A 26,072-nucleotide genomic window follows, 5' to 3' on the forward strand; every position below is an offset into this window, starting at 1 on the left:
GCTTGTAAAGCTGGACTGTCTGCTCATCTTGTCCCACCCACAGACAAGATGCAGCCTCTCACTGTTCTTGTAGTTTGTGCGTCGCTATGCCTGTGTGTGTGTGTGTGTACAGTATGCACACACACACACACACACACACACACACACACAGTTCACATCGGTGCTTCTATGTGTGCTTGCTGCTTTTTCTCACATTCCATTTGTGAATTTCTTTACATAACGAGTGACTGCATATTCCTCCTCTTGTAAACTTTCTCTTGATATATTCTTTGCTGCAAAAAATCTCAAGTGATGTGTCATGAATGCCAATGATTCTGCCACGCTGCCTCCTCCAGGGAGTCGAACAGAGAGTGAGAGTCAGTACATGTGTAGGGTTTATCTGAACAACCTTCCTGGCCACTATATGGGAAAGTCATTGGGAAAGCTCAGTACTTTAAATACAAACATTCGCATTATGTTGGCTTTCTTTTAGAGGAAGAAAGACGGATAGAGAGGGAAATGAAATGTAAAAAAAAATGAGGTAACAGGTGGACTGTATGGGATCTCAGCAGCTCCCTCAGCCTGACCACTGATACTATAAAAAGATTGAGACTTCCCAGAGGACCAGCACTCCGTGAGGAATCAACATCCGCCCTCCTAATCTCTGACCTCCATCATGATCACCCCTCCTCTCTTCCTCCTTTTCCTCTCCTCCATCTCCTCATACCTGCAGCCAGGACACATGCAGATTACATGCAGATGTCAGCTAGAGAGTGGAGCATGAGCACAGAGTCCACAGCGAGGCACACAGAAGAACCTTCCAGTGATATTATGACATGACAAATGATCAAGGTTAATTATCTGTCTGAGTCTGATGGCGTGACAGCTCATTAAAGCATTACAAGGCTGCATAATCTGCTCTGTCCCCCTCTTTCTCTGTTAAAATTCAGTCTGTGTTGCGAGGCCTCTGACGGGGAGAAACATCACAGAGATGATGAGCTGAGCATGACCAGACAGGCACGATCAAGAAGCGAAGCAGGTACAAACTCACCTTCATAACTGAGCATGCACTGTCTCTATAGACAAAACAAGGCAAGAGACGATGGTTTTTTCCACCATTGAGCTGTTATTTAATTTTGCTGTGCAGCTCCATAAAGAACAGATGAAAAAGATGACTGTAAAAGCACTTGAAATTGTTTTATGTGTAAAAGGCTGTATTTTCTGGTTTGGAAAGGACAGCAGCAGTATAAATTAATGACTTTTTGATTTACAGTTGAATTATTCTGGCAAAGTGTTTATGAAGTAAATGTCCTTGTCATTCTGAATGGAGCAGCTCCTGAGTGTACTAATTCAGTGTGTGTTGAGAAAAATGTGTAATATACAACAGCAGCAAAGGGCCATGACAAAGTGATGAAAACTTTCTTTCCACAGAAGAACTTGGATAGTAAAAGCTAAGTTGTAGATGAAGTGAACTACAGTTTCAGAGAAGAAATGACAAGAGAAGCAGCTTAATAGGGAAGAAAAACATGTGCAGAGGCAAACCATTTATTTATACTAGTTACAAAGACAAAAGTACAAATGATCTGTAAGAGAGGAGGAGTAAAAAATAGCATCCAAAAAAGTTCAAGGGAAGTAGGAATAATGCACTCAAGATGCTGCTGATGAAATTAGACAACCGTTTATTTGTGTCAACAATGCAAGCAGCATTTCTTTTCATTAAGCAGCCGACTCTCAGAGTGATTCACTTTGGATATTAACTATAAACTGTGTCTCCTAAAAATTTTCAGCATATTTTATCAGTTTCAGCATAAACTGCTTACCGCTGGCCTGCACTTGCCTAAAGCAGTGAGGTTTCCTCTCTGTCAATCATTTAGCATAGCTTCAGTGGTTTTCATGGTGATTTTTGTAAGTGGCTGTATCTATGACAAGCACATAAACCATTTTCCACCCGCAGTCTAGTGGAAACTGGGGTTCTTTAGATAAAATATGACACTATTAGGAATGCTTACATTGTTAAAGACTATTTTTTCTGAAATCCATTGTATTGTCTTTAGTTTGCAGCCTTTTAGTCTGTTTGTATTCATTCATGAGCAGTCTCAAGGTTGCTTTGTCTCTTATGTTTCAGCCATATTACATTCAAATTGGACTTTTATTTCCTTCACATTGTGGCAAAAATCACTTGCCTTTCTTATATTAAGGTTAAAAAAAACTGACCACCGAACACTTCATCTTACTTGTTCCCTCTTTGTCAACGTATGTTAATATGAGAGCTGCATGTTTGTCCTGAATCCATGATGGAAGGTTTGTTTTTGTTTACGTGGTTGTTCTATGTGCATTAAAGACACTGCATTTACATTTGTCTCCATTTGACACCTGGTATTAGTTGCCTAAATTGCAGCTTTAGAGCCAGATGATGGGCATTACATCAACCCTACAAATATTAATGTGTTTGCAGCTGATACTGGACACAGTAAAATCTTTGTCTGTATTTAAAGCTCCCCTTAAGTGCTCACCTTAAATCTGAATTTAAGACGTGGACGTATGAGCAGGATTTTGTGACATCACTAGTTTAGAAGCCAGTCACAGTCCAATATGTAACTTACATAAGTGTGATATGGAAACTTGAAACCTCCAGTGCACATACACTGAGGATGGACTTTACAGTGAAGTAGGAGCTGGACACAATATAAACTTTTGAAATGAACAATATTTGCAAATTAATAGATTCTGGATTTTTCAATTCTGCCATAACAGAAAAAATACTACATACCTGTAATCAAATAATCTGTTCTTCAGAATTTTGAGCCATTTCTCAAACTGGTCTTTTTTGCTTACTAATTAATGTTGTTGTTAATGTTCACTTCTACATATTTTGGCAGAATTTTACACTGCACAGTATCTCCTCCAGGACGCTTAAGCACAGGGTGGTAGTTAATGTCATTAGTCAGTTTCTAAGGCTTCAAAGAAATAATTAAATGTTCACTTTCCTTCCTCTATGGGAGCACACAGCATATCCTCTGTGTCTGATATTTCATGGAGGTCAGTGGGGTAAACCGACAGGAGAAACGCGTTCTTACAGTGTCCCATGAATAATCAAACCCAGGGGAACTCAGTCATGAAATCTGTTGTTGCTGGTGTTTGAGTGGAATGAAACCTGTCCCACAGTGGCACTGCTCTATCACTCCCACTCTGTTGACAGAGAGGCAGGACTCAAAGAGAGGAAGTGTGTCTGTTTCAACTCATTTGAATAAGGTCACACATGTATTCTAAAAGGGGAAGTGTTGATATTCAAACTGAAGAGTTACTATCCTCGCCCATCTGTTCCATCTGACAGTGTTCTTCATGTTGCATGAGTCCCAAAAGTCTGACTCATCTCTGAGTACAAACTAAACAACACTCCTGTATTTTCGCTGGGGAGGGAAATGCTTAAATGAAGGGCCATGCACTTTGTCACCAGAGCTTTTGTTATTAAGCCGCCATTGTTCTGCTTTGCGTTGTTACACTGTAGACTGATGAAGAGATGATGAACGGTAGAGGTGCTGACAGAGAGGAGCCATCTGTCCCTCATTAAAAACGATCAGAGGGAGTGGAGGGGAGCCAGGTCACCACTGGACACAGCAGTCCTCATTCAGGCATACATGCAGCCACACACACACACACACACACTGTGAGAGAGAAATCTTCCCTGGGATGCCGGATCAAGGATGACATCCCAGTCTGCCATGGCAACTTTGAGTGCGGAAAGACTAATAAGAGTTGCTTCCTTGTTAGGAAGCTTGAACAGTGCATGTCAGGAGATGTGTCTAAAGGCCCTGGCTTCTGTCTCACAGGAGTATGTGCGTGTGATTTGCATCCTGGATTAGCTACAGGCTTTATCTGCACCTTATTAAAACACCTGTTGGTGATTTTGCAGGTTTTGATTCAAACAACAGCCCATGTGAATACCACATGTTGTTTTTATTGTATATTCTGGGGCCAAAGGCAACCATTTACAGTAAAATGGGTACATTTTCTGTATTTAAAGTGCCTATAAATGATATTTTTGTAACAAAAATGGATCAAATGACTATGTGTTATGTGGAAGGTGTAGCTTGAAGTGACTAACCCACAGAGAATTGTTTTGGTTTTCCGGACCGCAACTTTACTGTTTTGGTTCAGTCTCACCAAAACAAATGGTTTTCAGCTGCAGCAGGCAGTCCCTGTGTGAATGCCAGCTGAAGCTAATATTATGAATGACAGTTAACCAGGCAGAGGGAGACGTCAACTTTCCCTTCTCTAAACTTTTGTTTTTCACCAAAGTGGAGAAATTACACTGCTTTTCACTCAAAGGTAAACCGGGTGCAGGGTGTCACCTGCGTGGACAAAGTGGAGAGCGAACCGACCTAAACTCTGTTTACCCATCTTCAAAGCATCTGATGGGGAAATAATTGTCAGCAGCTCTCAGTGCTCTGATTCATTTGGATCTTATGTTGTTGTTTTGTGCATTGTGCGTCTCCTCTCTGCCTCCCCCTCCCTCTGCCATGCCGTCTATTTCCCAGGTCACTGATTGGTAATTGGAGCTGTCTGACAGGAAGTGACAGCCTCCGTTTTTGTTGGTGTTCATTGGTCATTTACATAAATCCCCTCAGGGGAATGGGCGACCCGGCACTTGATCCTCTTTAATGGCCCAGTCTGTCCTTGGTGATGATCAGTGTGGAGAAATGATTAGAAGAGGCAGGGGACCCACTTTAGAGCACAAGTGACTTTCGAGAAACAATTATTATTGCATGAAGTCATTTTTCAAACCATCACTTCTTTAATTTGTAGTACAATCACTTACTCTTTTTGTAACCAAAAGTTGGAATCTTCTCCATTTTTGTCTTTGAATGTTCCTGACACGACTCTGCCCGGATATTTATACCGGCAGCAGTAATGTCATGTCAAAGCCCAAAGTTCTGAAACCTCTGTACTTGTTGGCAGTGTTCCATGTTGGAGTTAATTGGTGTAGATGACCTGTCAAACCAGCAGCCTCTGGCTAACGCTGAGGAGCACAGGAGGAGATAGAAGGATGTTGATCATCACTGCTATTAATAACATCAGATGGCTGGAGCCTAAGACAAGCAAGACGAGCAAATCCTGAATGCAAAATTCAACCCATCACCTGGGCAGGGGAATAGCACTGACATTTCGTCAAAGATAAAACACATCCGCTCCACCCTGAGTTTGAGTTGCTCATTATAGAATACACCTGGCAAAGAAAAAGATCTACAATGGCTTTTATCTCAAATGCAATTAATGTGGTCAACAAACTACAGTAAACTTAAATATGAGAGTGCAGGCTGTACACCGTGGGTATGAATGCACTGACTGTTGTATAATTGCGAGATCTTTGTTCTGTTAATGTGATGTTTCTATCTTGTGGACATGTTTGTGTTTACATTTTCCTGGGTGAGACCAAAGACAATGAAGTGTATTATTTTCTTAATCTCTGCTCATGCTGATTTACAGCTCTATAAAATTGGATTTCAAACTGATCGAAAAGGTGACTGGGAGATTTTGCAGTGATTCAGTATGGGTGCATATCTTTATGTTTGAGATTGGTTATTACTGCTATAAAAATCAAGTGCATCTCAATGTTAATGGACTTTGTATGCACAAAGTAATTCTGCCATTTGTCATTACCAGGATCAGTTCAAAGCTGTACGTCTCTGTGACATAAGAAAATTAGATTCTTTGAGTTTTTGGCTTCTTACTAAAACTGCTCAGATTTATTGATTGAACTGTTTGGTGACAGTTAATAATTTCTGTAGCGTCTGAAGTACTCAGTGAGGGCTTCGACTAGGGTGAGGACATCTCTGGGGTGTCCAAATACACAATAGATTTCATATAAGGAAAATATTAGACATAGTCAATTGGCAGGGTCGGTACAGCTGAGAGCCTTTAAAACAAACAAACAGACAAAGTATAAGTGATGTGTCAACAAATGTGAGGAATCTTCCTTTCTCTCTGTAGCTGACATATTTTCCTCTGATATGTGTTTCTTTAACTCAAATGCATGTAGCCTCTACAGTCCATTAACTAACCATACAAAGTCTTTTAGGGCTGTTTGGCAGTGCTTTAACATGGCACAGGCTGCTTTAGAGGCCAGTGATTTGATTGTGGGCTGACTGGATTGCGGTTTGAGCTCCGAGGCACAGATACGGGAATTATAACACTGTGCTATAAATGTCTGTCCCACCACTTTAGGACTAAGACACTAAAATGTTGCCAAAGCAGTAAAACATTTTTTAAAGTATAAAAGAAGAATGTGCACATGTGTATGTTGGACTTTTTCCTTTAGCCTGTAAAAAGTCAGGAAATAATACATTGGATGTCACCAGAGTTTCTTTTATCACTTGGGGGCAGCGGAAACTAGTTGTGAACACAACGCTGACATATCATCACCTTTTAAATTGATATGGCGAACGAGTTGAACTAATCATTATCTAATAATTCATTAATATAGTATCTCCCAGTCTGTTCTCTAGTAACTCATCATTATCTAATATATAGTCCTAGATTCTGAGTCATTCAGGAACTACTTATTAACGATTCATTAATTATCAGGTCGTTCCTGATTCGTTCCTCACTTGTTCCTTAGTAACTACTTACAAATTTGTGTACTGTGAAGTGTTACCAAATACTGGTTATAGCCACTTTAAGTAACATCATTATTAAATCATTTATTTTGTCTGAACAACAGTCAGAAACTGAGAAATATTCAATGAATGATGACGTCAAACTCATTTGAGAAGTTTTTCATTATTCTGCCCTCGCATGTACGACGTCTGCTTTGTACAGCTAGACAGATAGTTAACAGCAATGAAGAAGAGAAACTCCATTTGTCATTTTGAGGATTGACGTTTTATCTTTTGTTCTTTTTTTTTCTTCCTCAGTTTTATTTCTTAATCTTTTCTCCATTTAAGTCTGTAAGAAGACACATATTTGACCAAGCTGTGTAATGAAGCAAACTCGTGACTGATTTCTGCGCTATTGCTCTAACAGGTCCGTCACTGAAATGAGTCCGACTAGAAACTATAACTAAACGCCAGAGGGCAGTACACTCCTCGCCTGGTATATTATTATACCACTATCAATATCTTTTAATTACTCAAAGACTAATCAACCAAATGAATATACAATCTATCAGTAGTTACATTTATGAACATTATTGTCATTTATCAGAATGCCCTTCAACTCATGAGTCCTTAGACATAAGAAAAACAAGTTCCGAGATGGGTCTGATGTAAGTTTTTGTTGATCCTTGCCTCACAACTTTAACTTCAACCTTGCGGACTTTGTTGTCTTTGCTAGGCAATGTCCTTACCACAAGTCCAATTGGCCAGTCGTTACGTTTAGCCTGGCTGTCTTTCATCAGAACTACATCATCCACTTGTATGGTAGGCTTGTCATCAGTCCACTTGTGACGTTTCTGCAGAGTCACCAGATACTCCTGTCTCCAACGTTTCCAGAATCTCTCAGCCAGACACTGCACTTGTTTCCACTGATTTTTGTGAAGATCCTTATGATCAAAGTCACCTGGAGGCGTTGTCACTGACATCATCTTTTGCGTGAGAATCATCGCGGGTGTCAATATAGACGGATTGTCAGGGTCAGTTGACACTGGAATCAATGGCCTGGCATTTAGAATTGCCACGACTTCTGCCATCAGTGTCGTCAACACTTCATGAGTGAGGTGTTTCGTGTTAGATTGTAGTAACATCCCTTCTAGAATACGACGTGCTACTCCTATCAGTCTTTCCCAACAACCTCCCATATGAGATGAATGGGGAGAATTGAAAGTCCACGTACATCCTTGTTTGTCAAGGTAGCTTGTCAGTTCTGGATCACTGGTGTTGAATTTCAACTCTTTGCACGCTCCAATAAAGTTTGTGCCTCTGTCAGAGCGAAGCTGTTTGGGCGGCCCACGGATAGCAAAGAATCGTCGTAAAGCATTTATAAAACTTGAAGTAGACATGGATTCTAATACCTCGATGTGTGTCGCTCTCGTGCTCATGCATGTGAATAACACCGCCCATCGCTTACTGTCAGAGCTACCTCCACGAGTGCGCCGAGTGACAATGTTCCATGGCCCAAAGACGCCCAGGCCGACATGAGTAAAGGGGGTTCTGCAGTGAGTCTGTCAGCTGGTAGTGGTGCCATTTTCTGTTCCATTAACTTTCCTCTCAGTTTTTGCAGGTCACACAGTTATAGAGGACTCTAGACACCAGACGTTTACCTCCCACTATCCAGACTCCAGCTGACCGGACGGCTCCTTCAGTAAGATGGCGCCCTTGATGGAAAACTTCCTCATGGTAATGTCTCACTATGAGAGTTGCGATGTGATGAGTTTTTGGCAGTAAAACAGGATGTCTTTCATCTCTGGGTAAGTCAGCATTAGTAAGGCGTCCTCCAACCCGAAGGAGTCCCTCCTCATCGATGAAAGGATTTAACTTTCTCAATGGACTCTTTTTGAGAGTAGTATCTCATCTCCCAAACATTTGAACTCTTCTCCATAGAACTCTTTCTGGACACAACGAAAGACTACAGTTTTAGCTTGCCAACGTGCATCAACAGCGCCCACTTTTTGAGTTTTGGCGTGTGTTCTTGTTACTTGAATAAGTTTTCTGATGGCTTGCAGCAGTCTCTTCCAGCTAGAAAATCGTTCAAAACGTGCTGAGCTGAACTGACCTTCTGTAGCTTTGGTGTGATTGACAGCAACTTGGGCCCGAACTTCAACATCAAGTTCTGGGTCGACAAGATCAAAGCTGTTGCTTTGTGGAGGTTCAATGCCGCTTTTCAAGAATTCAGGGCCTGAGAACCAGTTAGAGGCTCTGAGGATGTCAACAGACGTTGGTCTGGTGGCATGATCTGCCGGATTCTGTTCGGTGGCAACATACTGCCATTGTTGTGGATGACTTGATTTCCTGATGCGATTGACTCGATTAGCAACATAAACATGAAATCTTCTGGAGGTGTTATGGATATACCCGAGAACAATCCTGCTATCAGTGAAAAATCTCACGGCATGCATCTCAATGTCCATCTCACAGCAAATTGTGTCCGCCATCTCGGCTGCCAGGACAGCGGCACACAACTCTAAACGTGGAACGGTATGGGCTGGATGCGGTGCTAACTTCGCTTTGCCCATAATGAATCCTACGTGGCACTGGTTTCCAACATTGGTGACACGCAGATAGGCTACTGCAGCGATAGCCTGAGTGGAAGCATCGGAGAATAAACAGAGTTCTCGACTTTGAGATGAGACAAGGGGGATAGGCACATACCTTCTTATGATGTGTAGCTTCTCTAGTTCCAGAAGAGACTCTTTCCACAACTTCCAGGACTCTTGCTTGTCTGATGGGAGAGGATCATCCCAATCATATTCTTTGGACGACAGTTCTCTGATAAGAGCTTTTCCTTGAACTATGATGGGAGCTACGAAGCCCAGTGGATCATAGAGGCTCTGAACGGTTGATAAGACGCCTCTTTTTGTGAACGGTTTCTCTTCATGGGATACTTGGAAACCGAAACTGTCGCTCTCCAGATTCCATATCATTCCAAGGCTCCGCTGAAGTGGGAGAGGATCTGCACCGAAGTCGAGGTCTTTTAAGTCTTTGGCAAGGTCCTCGGGAGCAAATGCTGACATGACCTTGCTGCTATTGGAAGCAATTTTGTGGAGTTTTAAGTTCGATGCTGCTAACATTTTTTGAGTCCTCTTCAGAAGGCTGATAGCTTCTTCTTCTGTCGGAACTGACATCAAGCCATCGCCCACGTAGAAATTCCTCATGACGAACTCCTTGCTGTCTGTGCCGTATTCATCCTGATGTTCTTGTGCAGTTCTCCTTAGACCATAAATGGCAACTGATGGTGAGGGGCTATTGCCAAATATGTGCACTTTCATTCTGTATTCAGTGATGTTATTGTTCAAGTCGTTATCCTTGTACCAAAGGAACCGCAAATAATCACGATGATCTTCTCGAACAACAAACGCGTAGAACATCTGTTGGATATCAGCGGTGACTGCGATGTTCTCTTTCCTGAAACGGATTAATACACCAAGCAGATTATTGTTTAAGTCTGGTCCGCTGAGCAGCACGTCATTCAGGGACACACCATCATGTTTGGCACTAGAATCAAAAACCACTCTTATTTGATTTGGTTTTTGAGGATGGTAGACCCCGAACAGAGGTAAGTACCACCTTTCTTGATGATCCTCAAGTTCTGATGCTAGTTCTGCGTGGTCATTCTCAAATACCTTTTCCATGAACTCCAGAAAGTGTTTTTTCATGTCTGTGCGTCTGTCTAGAGTTCGTCGGAGAGATAAAAGTCGTCGCAGAGCCACCTCTCTGTTGTTCGGAAGACGGCGGCGTGGTTTACAGAATGGCAATGGTGCTACCCAGTTGTTTGCCTGATCCATATAAACCTCTTTGTTCATGATGTCCAGGAATGTTTGATCATCGACTGACAGAGCTACCTTTTCATCATCCGGGTGGCTGTCGAAGACCGTGGCTCCAAGTTTTTCTGTCTCCTCACATTTTAATTCGCATTCCAGAATTCTTGGTTGGTGAGGGTTGTTTCTCTTAAGTGTCTCTTTCACTTGAATTTTGTTAGGACAGGGGCTTAACATGGATGTCCGTCCATTAAGCAGTGTGTGTGTCTTATACACTCTGACACTGGGTGGTTTGTGAGCCCGGTCTAGACAAACGTCTCCTACTATAACCCACCCGAGATCGAGACGTTGGGCATAGGGGTCTTCATGATCTCCGTTATACTGCTGCCTCACTTTATGCACTCGCAAAATGTCTCTCCCTAGCAGGATAAGGATCTGCGCATTTTCATCGAGTGGTGGTATCTTATCTGCTACATGTCTCAGATGGGGAAAATGGCGAGCTATTTCGGGTGTGGGAATTTCGGTTCGGTCATCTGGAATCATTTCACACTCAATAAGGGTTGGAAGCTTGATTTTTATCTTTCCATCATGGGATTCCACCACAAAGTTTGTTGCTCTCCTCCCTGAGGTTTCCATAACACCAGAGCAAGTCTTTAATGTATAGGAGATGCTTTTTCAGAGAGGTCAAAGTGGTTGAAGAACTCAGGGTGAGCAAGTGACCGATTGCTCTGGTCATCTAACACTGCATACGTCTTAATTACTTTTCCTGGTTGATCCTCAGGGTAGACTTTCACTAAACATATTTTACAGCAGGATTTGGCGTTGGTGTTTCCCCCACAAACCTCAGTACATTTTGATGTTACTGCAGGGAGAGTTTCAGGAGGAGTCTCATGAGTCTCCTTCTCCTCGCCTTGATCTGCTGGAACTTCTGAGAACCAGGGTGCTGGACCAGAATGTAAAGCTGATGTGTGAGTCTTGCTGCCACATTCTTTACATACTATTTCTTTGTCACAGTCTTTTGCTCTATGTTGAGTCGAACTACAGCACCTAAAGCAGATGTTCTTCTCTCTAAGGTAGGTTTTACGTTCCTCTATTGGCTTGCTACGGAAGGTACGGCATTTTCTGAGTGCGTGGGGTTTGTTATGCAAAGGGCATATGCGGTCTGGATCTGTAGCACCTTTTTCGACACAACCTGTAGAAGCTGCCTTAGCCTCGGAAAACACGCCAGTCTTCCTTACAGCCACTGATGCTTTATTGTTGTATTTTGTGGGTCTCTCGGACTTGGTTGGACCCGGGTATTGAGCTTGAGATATCATAAAACTAGGGTCGTTTCTGATTTTGGCTTCAGAACGAATAAATTGTGAAAAGAAGGTGAAAGGCGGATAGGAAACATGGTTGTATTCTTTGTACTTAGACCCTTGTGAAATCCACTTTTCTTGGAGACTAAATGGGAGCTTTTCTAATATGGGTTTCACTCCACGTGACGTATCAAGATATGCTAGACCAGGAGGTATCCTCCTTCTTTTGCATATTCGAGTTCAAGCAAAAGGTCTCCAAGCTCTCTTAATCTCACATTGTCTCTGTTTGAGATTCTGGGAATTCCTCTATCCTTTTCAGAAGTGAATGCTCAACTGCCTCTGGGGTTCCATAGATCTCTTCTAGTCTTTGCCAAACCATGTCTAGCCCTGCAGCTGAGTTGTGGCTGTGTATGGCTCGTATTCTTTTGCTTGTTCCTTAGATGTTGGCCCGAGCCATCTAATCAAGAGGTCTAACTCTTCTCTTGGAGTTAAGGTGAGTTCCTCAATGACGCTTTGAAAGGAAGTTTTCCATGCCCAAAAGCTTTCCGGGTGGTCGTCGAACTCCGTTAAACCAGATGTAACCACTTCTCTTCGCATTAGGTATTTCGCAACATCTGGCGTGGCTGCTGTATGCTTCACGGAGCTGACAGGGTCCCGCCTCTGCAGTGCAGGCTGTCTCAGGTCAGTTGCATCTACATGTGGATCTAAATATCTCTTTTTCTGTGTCTGTACAGAAGGAACGTTTCCAGGAATATGTTGAGTTGTGTCCACTGCTAGTTGAGGTTTCATATTTTTAGGAGCTATTTGTTGATGAGAATCTTCATTGTCGATTCTGAGGTTAATCATTTCTCGTTTGACTGTTTCTACAGCAGGTTGTAAAGATGTGTGCATAGATATGGGTTCTGATGCACTACAGCTGTGTTGCCAAACATACTCACTTGTCCGTTGTGCAGCGTTGGCTGGCAAGAGTGGTAAGTCAATGTCATGGCGAGAGTCTAGATCTGGTTTTTCCACAGCAGCCACGAACACTGCTTCTTCTGCGGTGGCTGTAGCTGCCTCCTTTTCTTTCTTTAGAATGTGCATTTTTGCTTTTAATGTTGCTTCTTCGACCATCATCTCTGCTTCTTTCTGAGCGAATGATGAAACCTGCATGCGAGCAGCTTCGGCTCTGGCTCGAGCTCTGAGTGCAGCAGAGCTTGTTGTTGATGATTTGCTACTTGCTTGGGCGATGGATCTAGTCACCAAGGACTGATGCGTTTCTTCTGTGTTACTCCGTTCATCCATCCTGGTTGCTTGGATGACAATGGGTCAGCAACGCTGAATCAGTGTAGAGAGTTGAACTGCTTCGTGATGAACTTAGTGCATTCGTGTCTTCTTACTATTCTGCCCTCGCATGTACGACGTCTGCTTTGTACAGCTAGACAGATAGTTAACAGCAATGAAGAAGAGAAACTCCATTTGTCATTTTGAGGATTGACGTTTTATCTTTTGTTCTTTTTTTTTCTTCCTCAGTTTTATTTCTTAATCTTTTCTCCATTTAAGTCTGTAAGAAGACACATATTTGACCAAGCTGTGTAATGAAGCAAACTCGTGACTGATTTCTGCGCTATTGCTCTAACAGGTCCGTCACTGAAATGAGTCCGACTAGAAACTATAACTAAACGCCAGAGGGCAGTACATTCATGATAAATTATTTAATCATCAACAACACGTGGTCATTTTTTTTTGTTGATCAGCTGTTATGATAATCAACAATGTCTTCCAGTACCCGAAGGGACAAACAAGTGATCTGTTCTATTGATAATGATGATAAGTCATGAGCATAGTTTCCATCTTGTCCTTTCCCTCCAGGAGCAGATTTGGTTATGTGTGTGTGTGTGTGTGTGTGTGTGTGTGTGTGTGTGTGTGTGTGTGTGGGACCATGCATTCAGCACAGGCCTGCGCTGGGCTGCCTATTAAACACACATCATCAGTGACTTGGGTAATTGCTTCATATGCAGCATTTGATTCCATTACAGTTAGACTGATTGACAGGGTGAGCCCCGTCATCGCACAGTGACTCATCCTGACCAAAAATGATGGAGTAGCAAACTGTGCCTGGATGTGGTGGTGATGATGATGATGATGATGATGATGATATGTGTGTTTGTGTAAGGCAAGAAGTGTTGGCTTTGAGGAGAATGGAAAATGAATAGTGACAAGTGTAGAAAGAGGGCTGTCAAAGGTTGTGCGGTTTAATCACATCACACACAAACATCAACATTAATCAAGGCCAATAGAATAGCTCTGATTAACTCAAATGGTTTATTTGAGCAATGTTGGAGGGAGCAAGAATGACAGACAGACTAATCAAATGTTCACTTAAACCACCGTTCTATTAAAATCACTGATGTTAATATGCACTTTGAGTTGAACATTCTCTAACTAAATTAGTTTCCCTCAAAACACCAACTGAGACCACCAAAAGATATGGACCAAAAGGCAAACTTAACCTTGAACTAACACATTCATTGTCTTGAAAAGTAAAAGTTTAAGTCCTAAGCAATAAAACACACCTTCGCTATATTCAGTATAATCAGGGGTATATGTGTCATTATCTTCTGGTGAAAATGGTGAAATGCATTGCACTCCTGTAACATTGTCAGACTCATGATGGACAGTTTAGAACAAAAAGGATCAAAACTGATGCAGCAGAACCAGAGATATTGTTTTTTTTATTCCACGCATCATTCCTCATTTGTCAAAACATGCTGCCTACATTACCCACAATGCAACCCGACTGCTGACAGTTGGGTCAGAGATTTGGGTAATGTGTTATGCTAGTAGCAGCTAATCCTCAAGCCACTAGCCTCAAACAGAGATGGGGAGCGGGCTACAGAGGGTAAGCTAACTTCTTTCTAACTCCACATCGCCAGATTTTGTTCATTTTCAACCTTGTAGTCTTCAGCTCCATCCCATGTTGATTGAAGGGACATCACTTTAGAACATTTATCAAACTTCACGCAGCTTCTTCTGAAGACACAAAAGGCTTTATACAACTTTTTTCACATATGCAGTAGCACTCCCCAAGGCCTGTAAACAGACTTTAATGTGTAAAATCGGTGGGGGTCCCCTTTAAATAAACTTCTGGTTCCAACCAGATGCAAAAATCAATACCTCCAAGTCAAGACTGGACTAGCAAGGCTGTAATATCTTCAACACAAAGTGCACTGACCATTGAGCTGGGTGCAAACAGGGAGCATGAGAATAACAGGTTTATCTTATCCATCTACACAGATATAGGCTACCCATCACCTCTTTAATACTGGATACAGCTATTTCAAACATCCTTCGTGAACTGTATTGAAAATAAGACAGCATAAAAGCAGACAGTTCTCCCCTGACATAAAACATTTCCCTTCTCTTCCTGGGGCTGACAGGCTGCGTGGCATCCTGCTGCGCCAGACTGTGAAATGATGACTTTCTCACAGATGTGCAGAGCCCCCGAACAGGGAAGAGTGGAAGGAGAAAGGGGAAAAGAGGAGAGAGGTTTATTAATGGCGAGGCGGCTGGGTGGTGTTGACTTGCCACTTGGGCTGCTTGTCAGGTTCAGCTGCTCCAGACTGTTTTTTTGAGTCGCATCACATATCCTTGATTCAAAGTCAATGGCAGCAGCAGCTGTTTGTCCCCAATGCTGCCGTCTTTTGTACAGGCTGCAGAGAGGTTTCAAATGCAAAAACACCCTTGAAAAACAGCGAGGGTGGCTGTTTTTCAGAGTGACAATGTCATGTCTTGTCTTAGATGGAGGTACAGTAGGTTTGTTATGCATGTGCAAGGTGGAGGGAAATATCTTTTTATGCTTTGGAGGCCATGGCTCATTTCCCTCATGCAAATGAAAGCTGCAAGCAAAATGGCAAGGCAAATGCTACTGGAAGGCTGACAGTGCTGTGTGGAAAATGTTGTGTGACTGGCGCTGAGACTAGCACAGTCCCCCAGTGTGTGTGTGTGTGTGCCACTGAAGGGAAAGAGGGAGTGAGCCATGGAGGGGGTCAGGGGTGGGGATTTCCTTTTCATAAGAGCTTGGGCATCGAAGGGGTTCTCTCGAAATTTATGTCACCGTGAGGACTGATGCAAAGGCTTTAGCTAACACAGATGGACACTCACACACACACAAGTTTAAAGAGAACTTCAAACCATAAGTCGATGATGACTAACGATTATCTCACTGACTGTGCGTGTGAGTGGGCAGCGAGCAGAATAAGTGGAGCCTGTGGTTGTAGCTCGAGTGTCTGCTGGGGATCTGTGGATAGCAGTAGTGAGGTCTGGTTTTTAAAATAGAAATCTTTGGACCTCCAAAGTAAGTGAGAGGGCACTTGTAGGCACTTAGCATCCAAGAACTTCATGTAGCCAGCTACCATCCTCCAGACAGCAGTTCTAGAAGTTACGTAAGCTCCAGATATAAATATGCTTTCTTTTTGCTGTGAGAGAAGAGGCCAGCTGCGAACAAGGACAGAATTGGAGCACCTTGTTCCTTTTATACTTTATGCCCAACGAGGTCCCAGTCCAGCGCCTGTGATCTCCAACAGTAGACCCATTTCAGCGTCTGCATACTGTGGGGAGATTGTGCTGCAGTAACCTTACACTCAGGATAAAGTGATGGAAGGGAAATCTGGAACACTGGTTTCCCTACTTGCATTTAGTTGGCTGATTCTTCCCCAAGTCAATGATGAATGGGTAAATTCATTAAACTTCTACCACTACATGAATAAACTGCTGATTTCCCCCCTGTAGGCCAACTCATGGTGCTCCACATTCATTAGCTGTAAGGCATATTAAATAGTAATGTTTCTTTAATAAACAATACAAGTTTATAATAGATTGAGGTAGGCTAGACTTTGGGAACCATCATGTACCCAGAAGGGTGAAGGGGCAGTCACATGAGCAACCAAGGAGGGCGCAGCAATCATCGTCAACAAATGTTTAAACCAATAGGATATTAGATAGAGGGAGAGAAGGAGTTTGCTCGTGGGCACAGAAGAACGGGGTTGTTATAAAGGGTGTGATGGTTTTATTCGGTAGAAGTTACACCTATTGTACATGTCGCATGAGATCACATTACTGTTTTCCAGGAAGTGACGGTTTTCCAGGAAGTTCAACTCCTAATGGGGTCTTAGTAAATGATATGCAAAATAATGTTTTTGTGTACACTAAGGGGAGACTGGCACTTGTTTCTGATGCTATGAAGCACCCATTTAGCCAGAAAATTTGTAATTTTAAAAAGGAACACATTCAAGGCACTCAAGTAGATGGTAAAAAATAAAAAGCCTTTAAGGGCTAGTAGGTTATTAAAATACGCCAATGTATAAGCACACTTGCCAACATGCGTTGTTCTTAACCATCCACCTGAGCGCCTTGAATTAGATTTTTATGCTACACCTTACCCATGTATGAAGGTATATTTTTTATTGTACTACACTTAAGTACAACTTTGAGGTACTTATACCTTGAGTACTTCCATGTTATGCTACTTTATACTTCGACACCACTATATTCCAAAGGGAAATATTCTAGTTTTTACTCCACTACATTTATCTGACAGCTGTAGTTACTAGTTACTTTTCAGATTAAGAATTTACATTAACAAATATGATATAGAATACAATTTAACCCCCCCCCCCAAAAAAAAAGCAGTGTCTAGCTGGGGCTCCTGGTCACATTTCAGATGTGTGTGTATGAGTTGTTAGTGGTTCCACCAAAGAGACAATTCTCCTCTGAAACTGATTTACGGCCCAAAGAGGTCAAATCATCCAAGATAATTAGAGAAAATTTCCAAAAAAAAATCACTACAAATTGATGTACCAGAACTTTGTTTTTTCTTCTTTCCTCTCCCATTAAACATCTCACAACCCCTCAGATTTATCTTGTGACCCTTTGGAGGAGCCCGACCCCTAGGTTGGGAACCACTGGACTATAAATACCTAACTGTATATACAGTAGTAAAAAGTAGCTCCACATCTACCCGCTACACCAGTAAAATGTTACTTATGCATTGATGCATTAATATTAATAATTAAATGATTTAATGTATGAAAATATATCAGTTATAGGGGCCATTTTCTGCAGAATGAATACTTTTACTTTTGATACTTTAAGTACATTTTGCTGATAATACTTCTGTATTTTTACTCACTATAAGTAAACTTTTGAATTCAGCACCTTTACTTGTAATGGAGTATTTTTACATGAGAAGAATTACTTTATTAATACCTCATTGTTATATTGGTTCCTTAACTTACATAGTTTTCTTCCACATTGCACGTTTCTTATTGATAGATCATGAAGTAATCATTTTCCAATGATGGTTACTTCATGGATGTTGCAAGAAAATAATAACTGTACAATATTTGCATTTTTCACTTCACTTTGCACTTCAGTAATTGTACAGATGTGAGTATACCTGTAATTCCTATAGTTAACAATGACTTCCTGGGCCTTGATGTATTGTGTATATTACATGGGGAATTAAATGAGGCAGAAAGTTGTGTTTTGTTCCATTTTGACTTAAAATGAACCTCCAACTGGACTTCCTGGGTTCAGACCCTGCGGCGGCAAACATCCTCTGAAGCAGCATTATTCAACCTTGGTCCGGAGGACTCAGAGGCTGTTTCTCAACACCAGGACAGCCAAGAATGGGCTTGAGAAGGGTGTTCTTGCCAAGTCTCCTTGAGAGAACAGTCTGGCAAGATTGCAAGGACGGAGAACACAGCTGTCAGAGTTTGAGACATTCTGTTTAGCTGCTATTGTGCAGCTCTGAATGTCCAGCTCATTTCAACGTTGACAGGACAACACCACCATCACATTTGATTGCGTTTGTATTACATTTATTTTGTTGTTTTACACTGCACATTCTACTGCTTGTACTTTTTATGTACCGGTATGCTTACTGCTTTAATTGTATTTTCCTGTTTGTAAAAATTATGTATCCTGTATAAATATAATAACACCACAGTCAAAACTTGAGTTCTTAAATGTTATTTGTAAGTGTGTTGATGCCTCTGCTCTGTAAGAAATCAGAACAATCTTAATGCCTCTGCTCTTAGTGAGCATCACAACACTGGCTGCAAGCCAATTACCTGCCACTTGGAAATATGCAAACATTCACCAATAACCGTATGTTCCCTTTCTTCTCTCTCAGGACATAAATACACCAATTATTCAAAATTAGAACACAATAAATTTGGATTGTCCCTTCTGCCATGCATTGACTTCTGGGACATTAGGGGCAGCTTTCACAAGTATCGGCTTTGATAATGGTTTAGATCTAACAAATAAGTAAACACTAGACAGCTACAGTAAATTCACTGGCTGCACAAAGCTGTCTAATTCCTGACTATCTGGTACATTTCAGTGTATGTAAATGATTTACTAAAAACATACTGACAAAGCTATTAGTTTAAGCTGCTCACCTCTCTTCTCTTGAGCATACAACTCTGGAAGATTTGAATAATAGCTTGAAGGGTAGAGTTGCTAGCTCTATAAGCTTGAAATTAGTCCGTCTTATTTTTGCCTGACATGCATTAGACTTGTCTTGGAGCAAAACTAAAACTGGCCTAACTGGCTAGAAGAACCTAATCTTTGTGCAACTGGCCCCAGGGCTGCTTTGGGGACCCAGCTCACACTGTTATGTGCAGTGCATGCAACTAGTACTGTAACTCTGCACTGCTCCCACATTAACAGCTGTAGTCTGGGTGCTGAGGGCTTGAACACCACTGTTTTCATGGTGTCCTTGAGCAAGGCACTGTGTCCCCTTCAGCTCCAGACTGTGCTAAAGTCTACAAGCAAAAAGATCATTTCTCTATAAGGAGTAATGAAATGACGTCACATGACAGCATTAACTACAACCTGACTGCGAGTTAACAACTTGCACTATATCAAACATGAGCATTGACAGAGCTTTGTGTTTCCTGTGTAAAGGAAGGTGTTTGAAGTGGTTGCATGAGGCAGCTGAACCCTGCGCTCAGGTACACGCAGCCAATGGGAGCGCAGGAGGGAGTGCTCAACAGCAAAGAGGCGGTCCGCCCCGGCACAGGCTCAGCACACCTTCAGATGGAGACGAAGTAGTAGCAGCAGTCGAGCAACAGAGCACCAACAGCGTCTGTACCGCGGATCCGCAGGCTTTTCTTCAGGGGGGACAGGTGACAGAGCAGACCGACCGAGACTCAGCCGCTTCAACGTCCATCGGAGGATATTACTGCTGTTTCACCCCCCCTCCCCCCCCGCACACCCTCCGATTGCCACAATATACCCAACTACATGCATTTCGATCTGATCATCTAAGCCCAGTCCACCAAGATGGAAAATGCGCACACTAAATCGGCGACTGAAGTTTTAGACAACTTCGGTGTGAATGAAAACACAGGGCTGACTCTGGAACAAGTCAAAGGCAATTTGGAGAGATATGGACCGAACGGTGAGTAGTTTTATACCTTTTTTTTCATCTTGTTGGTGCGTATTACAGCGTGTAGCATACTCATCTGGCAGGAAATCCAACTACTGCCATTATATTTCAGGCTGTTGCAAATCGTGCGCGTCATATTCCCTGTGGCGCACAGTCAGTGGAAATGTAAGTGGCACCTTCACTGATGCACATGCCTGTATTGAAATCAGCCCTTGCATATCACAGTAGTTAAAGTTGACACATAGAGATACATCTGCACAGCGGAGATATCAATGCAATTAAACAAATTTAATTAAACTCATTGAAATTATCCAGAGCGACTGTGAATTCAGCTCGTCCACGGAGGTCGCCTCATGTCAGGTCTCGTTTGAAACAAGTAGGCTATGTCAAGTGGCATATACAGTAGTTCACTAAAGAAAGCTTCATTCTCATCGAAAGCAAACCTGCAGCCCTCCCTGACCAAGTATTGACACAGTAATGTGCTGTGTGTGTGTGTGTGTGTGTGTGTGTGTGTGAAGACAGACATCCCTGACTGACATCTGGATCCTGGATCAGGAAGTGCAGAGCAGGCAGGCTCAGGCTACTGGAGTGGAGGAAGATGAGGTAGTGAAGATAATGAAACAGAAAATCTTGAACAGCCTGTTTTCACTTTCAACAGTTGTTCTCCACATGGTTTATACTTTCCTGTTCGACTTAGAAGATAACAGAGGGAAATAGATATGTCAAGTCATTTGAAATTTTAGAGTGAAAAAGAACACAAAGCACTAATCTCTACTGCCAAAATAGTATCAGTGCAAGTAAAGCTTCTATTTATCTGGTGACTTTTAGGTGAAAATGTAGCTTCTTTTGAGCAGTGTGGGCCATGCAGCCGCTCTCACACACGAGCCCCCCCTCCTCAATCTTCATCATCTTTTACACTCAGCTGGTGTTTAATGAGTGTTTATGTGTTGAGCTCGGACCTGACATCACCACACCTTTCCCTCCTGGCCTGTCATTTGCATGTGTGGCCAAGCTGTGGAGTAGAGCGGCATATTGTGCCAGTCAAACAGTAGCCCTTTTGTTGCAGCCAGCCACTCTACCCAGGGGCTTGTGATGACTTCATGGAAAAAAAGCAACGTCTTGCCACAGATAACATCTCTTTCAGTTTTAGCTGTGAACTTCCTGCCTTGTGCGAGCGCTGAAGGGAGGGAATGCCCTTTTTTCTCCCTCTTTTTGGGCTGAATGCATAGGGGTCATCCACTCTAGCTGCTCATCCACAAGCCAGCATTAAATGTGGCTTGTTTACTGTTTTAGTACATTGCAGAGTGATGTACAGCTGCTAAACGGCTCCTTCCCCTCTGCTCACACACCGCAGACTTTGCAGTTGACTGCACGGACTCGGTGTGTGTGTTTTGTTCCATGGAGCGTCCGTTCAAAGCTGTTTGCGGTTGGTATGCTTACCTTATTCCCCCTGACATGCACGCACCGTGTTTCACTCTGAGGCATAGTTAGCAGGCTCTCATTAACAGCAGAATCATTAACCTAAATCAGCATGTCCACAAACAAGATCTCCACTGTGCGACCACACTCACCCAGTCAGTGTTTTTCTTGATTTGGACAAGAGAAGGCAAAAATGACATGAAATTGACATGATCTGCTTTCATTTCACCGTCAACGCACTGCTCCAAGTGTCTGCAGGAGGAGGACGATGTGACATCAACCCCACAACTAAACTAAGAGATTGTGTCTTGCCTCATTACTTCTATAGATAACTTGGAAGTTGAAAATGTTGTGAAACTGCTTTCAGATCTGATGTTTTGGCCTGGTTATCTGCTTTTTTTTTTTTTCTTGTATTAGTACACAAGGCAGCATCCATTCAAACTTAAAGCTGAGCTGTCTCATAAATTAGTCTTTAATGGCAGAATGGTTTTTGCACTCTTGTCTTATTAAGGGGAGATTCAACTTATTGATTTGACCTGGTTCTTTATGGTATAGCTTCTTTCTTTTTATGATGTTTATAGTTATAGGAAAGCACATAAAATGTTGCCTTTCAACGCCACACTGTAAGTAATGACAGGTGAGTGGTGCCTATGCTTCCTGGCTTTATGTCGGCACTTTTATGTGCTGTGACAGTAAAACCCCACGGAGCAGCGTCAGAGTTTCTGATCCTGTTCTGCGATGATGGAAAATTAGCTTAGCCACCACATCTGGACAGTCTTTTCTACAAAGCAGTCTGTGATGCAGGAAGGAGGCAGCTGACCTTCAATACAGACACGCACACACACACACACACACACACACACACACACACACACTAAAGAAATCTACAGATTATCACTTTCATTGTGAAAGTAGTTGGTTCTGATGTAGCAGAGGAAGTCACAGGCCTCTCTCTCTCTCTCTCTCTCTCTCTCAGTCACTCACTCACTCACTCACACACACACACACACACACACACACACACACGCTCTATGTGTGCACCAAGAATGCACCAAGAATGTTTGTGCTGTTACAGCTTGCGGTGCTTGATGATTGTGTCCTGTGCACTCACAATCTCGATTACAAAGGCGCAGTCCACTCAGTTTTGGAAAGTGTCAGTAAAAGGACATATTGAAGGTAGTATCCAGGCTTTCCCACAGGAGGGGTTAATTTATTGATTCCTCTTCTTTTTTTTTAACATTTAAGATCATTTTGAGCTTTATAATCTCACAAATGGCACTGTAAAAGTTTAAGTTATTTAGACTTTAGAATAATAAAGTATAGTTGAATTGAGTGACGTTATCAATCAAAGCATGTTAAATACAGAACTCTTTCGGCTTGAGAGCCTTACAATTTGCCTAGCCTAGGTTGTGTCACTTGACACTCCCTCCAGGAGAGTACAATTGTGCAACATATTCAGGTTAAACTACCTAGCAATGCATTTCATTGCACCATTGTAATACAGTACCCAATGTTAATTACATGTTGACTTTCAGCCACAATATAATACAAAAGCTTTCAGCAATGTCAAAGACGATCTGCCCAACAACAGCTGGTGACAATAAAGACAAACATATCAGCCTTTTCATCTGTTAGTTAGTGCACTCTGCACACACGCTCTACTGGGCTTCTGTTGAGCTCATAAACATTAAGTCATTTTAATTATTTCATTGATTTGATTATTAGACACGTGAGCTTGTTTTCCAAAAGTGGAAATGCAAAAACCCTCTGGCACCTAAAAGGTGTTTTGTTTTCTGCCACTGATTCAGACGTTTCTGTTTGTGATTATTAGGTGATACCCTACTTAATAGATTATGTTCCCGCACTCAACTTCCTCTAGTGGGATCTCACTCAGTGTTGTTTCTCTTCCTGTTCTGCAACTTGACATAAAAGCAGCCTGACTTGCTCGCTCCTGTGTTTGAAATACAAGAGACGTTCTGCCGTTTCCGGCTCCTCCTCCTTCATACCGACACACTCAAGATTGCACATTACAGTACTCGCCTCAATCAGGGGTTGTCGGCTTCCACTTTACTGTCACTTGTTCTGAAAATTGTCCAGTTGAGAGTTAAATTGCGGTAAAAGTGTTGGAGTTATGTGGGCTAAAAAAGGAGAGTTAAGTCCTTGGTGTGTTGAATCAATTCTCTGTTCTAGTGGGCCCTGTGTGTGCCTGCCCAGCTGCCTTCAAAGGAGCTGTGATCCTGTTCTAGCTTGTCACTTGTCTTGCATTCTTCCCTCCCACCTCTGCATCTGTCAGTCACCATCATGCCCTTATGGTAAGATGATGTTGACTCACCGGGCTCTAACGCACTGCCTCTGCCGTCTGCTGCCCGGACGCTCAGCAACAACACGCTCTGGTCCACTCAGGCGACGTATACTCAAAGGTTGTTTCAACGAGTGAGCAGTGTGCGTGTGTTGTACGGTAAATATCTGCCTTCAGGGCATACCCTAAAATGAACACGAGGTATTCAGAGAGAGATGAGCTGTGTGTACAGTATAATAAACTGCATGTAAAGTAACTTGTGTACCTCATTAGTGTCTGGAAAAAAGAGTAAAAATAATAAGTAAAGTCATGCGTTTGGATCTGATGGAAAAAACAAGTAATAATGAAGACACCACAGTGTCAAAACAGAAAATGACATGAATGTGTTATTTAATTCATTATTTCATAGAGAATAATTAAACTAATAATGCCAGATATTTTATTCATGGTGGTTTTATATCCAAAATCTTTTACTTTTACTTTTCTAATTTGGATGAGTATTTTTTTCTAATGGTTACTTCATAATTTATTTCAAGCTATTCACACATTTTTGAACAATTTCCATCTTTTCAGACCCCATGATAGCATCCCGCTTGGTGTGTTTTATTCATTTTAACTCTTATGACCAGTCCCTCCTCGTGTTTCGAGATTCTTCACAGACAAAGACACCATAAAAATGTTAAATGAAAATTAAGTTATGACTTTAACTTTACCTTGCAGAGAATTGATAATGAAATTAATAATTCCACTTTTTAAGCCAGCATGGCAAAGTTCAAGATATCAATCTTCTGAGGATTTAAAGGATAAGGCTGGAGATATTCTGTATATTTGTTATTGTCAACCAATCCCATAAAAAGGCCAAAAGCAAAAATGTGTTAGTCTGCCTCTCTATACTATCCAACTTCCCTATGCTGTCTGTGGCTGTCAGCCCCAAGCCCATTGTGCCTCCTGAAGATGTAAAGCTTTAAAACAGGTTATAAATATACAGGCTACTCTGTCTTTTTCTTTTAAAAAGGCTAAATAATTTCATAAAACACTTGTTTTTAGCAAATGTTACTCAAACAGTATTAAATTATTTATTATTATTTATTTTATTATTTATTGGGGACTATTTTCAGCAACGGTTTTGGTGCTCTAGTGAGCAGTGTGTGTGTGGAATTGACTTAAAATAATCTACAGTGCCCAGGTTCGTCGTAATAAAGGAACATGTCACCCAGTGCAACAGTGTGGCTCGCTGATGTGTTTTCAGTAGTTTTTAGAGATAACAATTGAGCTGTATGGCACAGAGGAAGAAGATGTATCAGGCTTTGTACACACATACAATACTTGTTAGTACGATCAGTTCATTGTTGGTTTTGTTCTTTTCATGGGAAAATAGAGAATATCCCCAGACTTATCCTTTTCATTTTGGCAAATCAAAGAGGACATTTTTAAAGTCACACCATCTTTTACAGTGACATATACATCTAGTGTTAGTGGGTGTGTATGTGTTTTTTTTTTTTTACCATTTCTAAAATAATTATACAGTTGGAAATGTTCACTAGTTTGAATGGCCTCCATTACTGCAGAGCTCAGATCAGTAAAGTTGTACTGTACCAGGCATTTGATTGGATAAAAGTGTCGCTCTGGTTTCTAAACCTAGAATAAACCCTATATATAGCATGATGTTAACACAGATATTTCAGTCTGCTGTTCGGGGGATTGCTGACTATTTTTCACAGCATTCAGCTCCTCCAATCGGCTACTGGGTGGCTGGGTGCCATCCTCCCCCCTAGCCTGTTGGGATGTTCAAAAAACGGTTCTTCGCACAGCTGTGGCCTTAAAGAGGAAGCTTCGAGCCCTGACGAGATATCTGTTCTGTGCTAATCACCTCATGCATGTCCTGCTCAGTTGACAGGCCCTTTCCTTTTCCTCTGTCACTCGCCAATAGAACTCATCATACTATGAGTGGTAAAATGTGGAGCAAGGCGCTTATTTGGTGTTTATTTAAACCTGAATCTAATGTGCAACAAGCAGTAGATGTATACAGTTAGAGACCAGATGTATACAGTAAATGCATAAACACAGATCTCTCATATTTGCTAATCATCATCAGTTTTGGTTTGTACCAAATGAAATTTCCTAATCAAATGTGTTTGTTTCAAGATTAAGGGGTTAAGAATATGCTTTTCAGTAAGATACGGTTTGGTACTATATGTGAAAATCATAAAGATATGCAACTAAAGTACA

General features: G+C 41.8%; 1 protein-coding gene across 3 annotated transcripts in view; it reads left to right on the forward strand.

The window, feature by feature from the left end:
* The first annotated feature begins 19,746 nt into the window (after positions 1 to 19,746).
* The window catches only part of atp2a3 (ATPase sarcoplasmic/endoplasmic reticulum Ca2+ transporting 3), a 45,074-nt gene continuing 38,748 nt past the window's right edge, over positions 19,747 to 26,072 (forward strand). The window contains exons 1-2 of one of the 3 annotated variants that reach the window (XM_044222249.1): positions 19,999 to 20,137; positions 20,644 to 20,728. Coding sequence is in view for 2 of the 3 variants with exons in the window: in XM_044222248.1 (XP_044078183.1) it covers positions 20,020 to 20,137 (118 nt within the window). In the remaining variant the exon portion in view is untranslated. Of the gene's footprint in view, positions 20,138 to 20,643; positions 20,729 to 26,072 lie in introns of all 3 variants that reach the window. The other 2 variants (XM_044222248.1, XM_044222247.1) reach the window with 2 other exon arrangements.

The sequence above is a fragment of the Siniperca chuatsi genome, linkage group LG14 (assembly GCF_020085105.1).
Source record: "Siniperca chuatsi isolate FFG_IHB_CAS linkage group LG14, ASM2008510v1, whole genome shotgun sequence".
Lineage (NCBI taxonomy): Eukaryota > Metazoa > Chordata > Actinopteri > Centrarchiformes > Sinipercidae > Siniperca > Siniperca chuatsi.